Genomic DNA, 3,072 nt, shown 5'->3' on the forward strand with positions numbered 1-3,072 from the left:
GTACGAGGAGATCGATTTTTACCTTGGTGCTTGATACATTTCACAATTGCTTTAGCAATTGGTTGCTACGCTTGTTGGAATGACACTTCACAAAGTTCGAAGCACGTCGTAATTAGTTTGACTAAGATTTATAATTGATTGGTTTTGAGAGGAATGAGCATGTGTAACGGTTCACCTCTTATGTTATAAATAGCTACATTCCTTTGGTTCATTAGGGAGAATATGGGCTAAAAATGGACCACATTTAATCCTAAGTTACTATGCTCTTTTTAGAGTAGTGTGCACTCCTCCCCACTTGCAAATCTCGTGGCCTAGTGGGGCCTAAAATTTGAAAATTTTCTTCCCTCCCAAAAGTCAAATATCTCTAAAAGAAGGCATCTTTTAATGTAAATATCTATTTTTCCTACTTGTTTCCCTCATTTAGGCTTTCCGCATGCTCTTCCAACCTTTCTCTTCTCCCTCATTTAGGCTTTATCAGTGTATTGGGCAACTATATCATCATAATTAGTCCATGTAAACTTACTCCAAGCATGACGTACTTAAAGGTGAAACTATGGGACAAAAGAAAATATTCTTTAAGTTTTTCCTAGAAGTCGACCCATGTGGTAGGCCAACTGTGCATGACATTCCACCATAAATTTGCTCTATCAACAATCAAGTGATTAGTTACACACTTAATCTTATCACTTTCAGAAAATGGCTCATTAGCAAAGTAGTCATCGAATTCATTTAACCATAATAAAATAGTGCAACCATTCTTCTTACCATCAAATTTGAAAAAAGTAAATGAATGATAACTTATCTTGGACTCTTTATTACAAGTCTCTTGGGCATCAAAAACAGCACTTTGGCAAAGCAAATGTCTTCTAGTTCAAGCTCATGAGTGAGGACACTTTTTACGAGCAAGGAGATCTTCAACAGCTTCAACAATGCTTCAACAATGCTTTTCAGCTTCAAATTCTTTTGAATTAGAAGGTAACGTTGCTCCAAAGAGGGCTGAGGGAGTGGTGAATTTGAATTAAAACCATTCGTTTCATCAAAAGTGGTGTGGGAGTCGGTATTGAGGAGAGGACGCATCTCATGAGTATTTATTTATTAACTTGAATGAGCAATGGGAAAGTTGATTGCAAGATCTCGAGAGGCATTGGAAAACCACTTTATGTGACTAGTCTTGTTATGCAAAAGGGAGGGACGAAAGGTGCAACCGAGATGCACCTTTTACTGATGGTCTCGCTGATGAGTCTAGATATTAAACCTACCTCATCTTTTGCCAATTAGTGAGATCATCTTGTTTTTGTTGTGTGGGCGAGGAATTAGTGGCGGTGTGTGCACACATTGAAACACATTGAAGGTATCGTGAAGCCATGCATGATGTGAGTGGTTTAAACATATATAGAAAAAGCACCGATTGTCACATTCACATGATGCCAAGTGAGAGTTCTGGAGCCAACTATTTTGGAAGCCCTGTGGGACCCCAATCGTCTTCTTGGTGTTTTGTGATTGGAGGGGGAGGCTCATGGCCGCACCCCATTCCGTGTATGTGCGCGCGCGTGGTCGCATTGGCTTTACCGGCCACCGTCGAGGGAGGCGCCATCCAGGTTTATTTTGCAGAATGGTCCAAGATTTCTGCCAACTCGGTAGAGGCACAATGGATTCTGCAGAATGCTGATGTGGCACAAGAACGCGCTGCAGAATACTGACGTGTCACAAGAATGCACGATCTCTAGGTCGGCCGTCATACACGCGATCTCCACTTCGTCTCTTCTCCCGGCGGCAATGACGGCCGGGAAAGGCCACTCCATAATGCTCAACTGTGTCGCGAGCCTTCCAAGTGGCGATCATGGAACAGGTGCCGGCTGCTGGAGTCTTTGGAACTTCCGCTCTTTCTCTGCTGCCAAAGCATATATATCTGGCCACTCATCATCATCTTCAAACTTATCAGCATCGTACTGCCTCCAATTACATTCAATCCTCCAGCACCAGCATCATCAACGTCGTTAGGATGGCCATGTTCTCCCATGCCTTGCTCATGTGCGCAGCAGCGTTAGCGTTGGCGGTGCCCCAGATGGCGGGTGCCAGCGACCCGGAGCTGACCACGGACTTCTCAGTGCCTGCGGGCATGAACGCCAGCATGCTGGATGGCAATTTCTTCACCTTCACGGGCTTCCGTGGGGGGCCCAACGCGGCGGCGGGCGCCTTCAAGCCCATCAAGGCCTTCGAGGACGCCTTTCCGGCGCTGAGCGGCCTGGGCATCTCCGCCGCTCTCCTGGAGTTCCAGCCGGGCTCCCAAAACACTCCCCACACCCACCCGCGCGCCACCGAGCTCTTCTACGTGGTCGACGGCAGCGTCATGGTAGGCCTGGTCGACAGCGCTGGTCACTTCTTCAATCAGACGCTCCACAAGGGCGACCTCTTCGTTTTTCCCAAAGGGCTCGTGCACTTCCAGCTGAACCCCAGCTCTTACAGCAAGGCCTTCGCCTTGGCCTCCTTCAGCAGCTCCAACCCCGGCACCGTCTCCCTCCCCGCCACCCTCTTCGGCTCCGGCATCCCCTCCGCCGTCCTCTCCCAGGCCTTCAAGGTCTCTATCCCCACCGTCGCCCAGCTCCAGGCCCCCTTCGCCGCCAAGAGCTAAACTGATTTCTTAGACTGACTTCCATATAGCCTCGTGCAACTGCTTGCTTCTTTTGAGATAAAAATGACAACTAATTCATTTATTTAGCCTTCCAAAATGCCACGCTACCTTGGCAAGACTAAAGTTTCTCTGCACCTCGCAGACTTTTACATTTAATCATAAGGTAGCTATCATATGCCCACACAAATATAGTAATGATCAAAAGAATTCGTAAGTTTTTTTATCCTCATAAAACCGTGCCAAATACGTTCAAAATGCCACACAAACTTCTAGAGCTTTTTGGCAATGCCTTTACTCTAGAGCTTTCAGATTTTATGTGATAAGCTTGTTATAGCAAGGCTAAATTTGAAGCATCACATTCCCCACTATAAAGTGCAATGCAGGCTTCTTATCCTCATAAACCCACAATACATTCAAAATGCCACACCACGTTCTACTCA

General features: G+C 46.2%; 1 protein-coding gene across 1 annotated transcript; it reads left to right on the forward strand.

Moving 5' to 3' along the window:
* The first annotated feature begins 1,949 nt into the window (after positions 1–1,949).
* Positions 1,950–2,714, forward strand: LOC147605337 (putative germin-like protein 9-2). The gene has a single exon (XM_086794180.1). The coding sequence runs from the start codon at positions 2,003–2,005 to the stop codon at positions 2,630–2,632; it is 630 nt and encodes a 209-aa protein (XP_086650306.1). The 5' UTR covers positions 1,950–2,002; the 3' UTR covers positions 2,633–2,714.
* The last annotated feature ends 358 nt before the right edge of the window (positions 2,715–3,072 follow it).

Source organism: Cibotium barometz, chromosome 60 (genome assembly GCF_041138505.1).
Source record: "Cibotium barometz isolate CiBa-2024 chromosome 60, ASM4113850v1, whole genome shotgun sequence".
In the NCBI taxonomy this organism is placed as follows: Eukaryota; Viridiplantae; Streptophyta; class Polypodiopsida; order Cyatheales; family Cibotiaceae; genus Cibotium; species Cibotium barometz.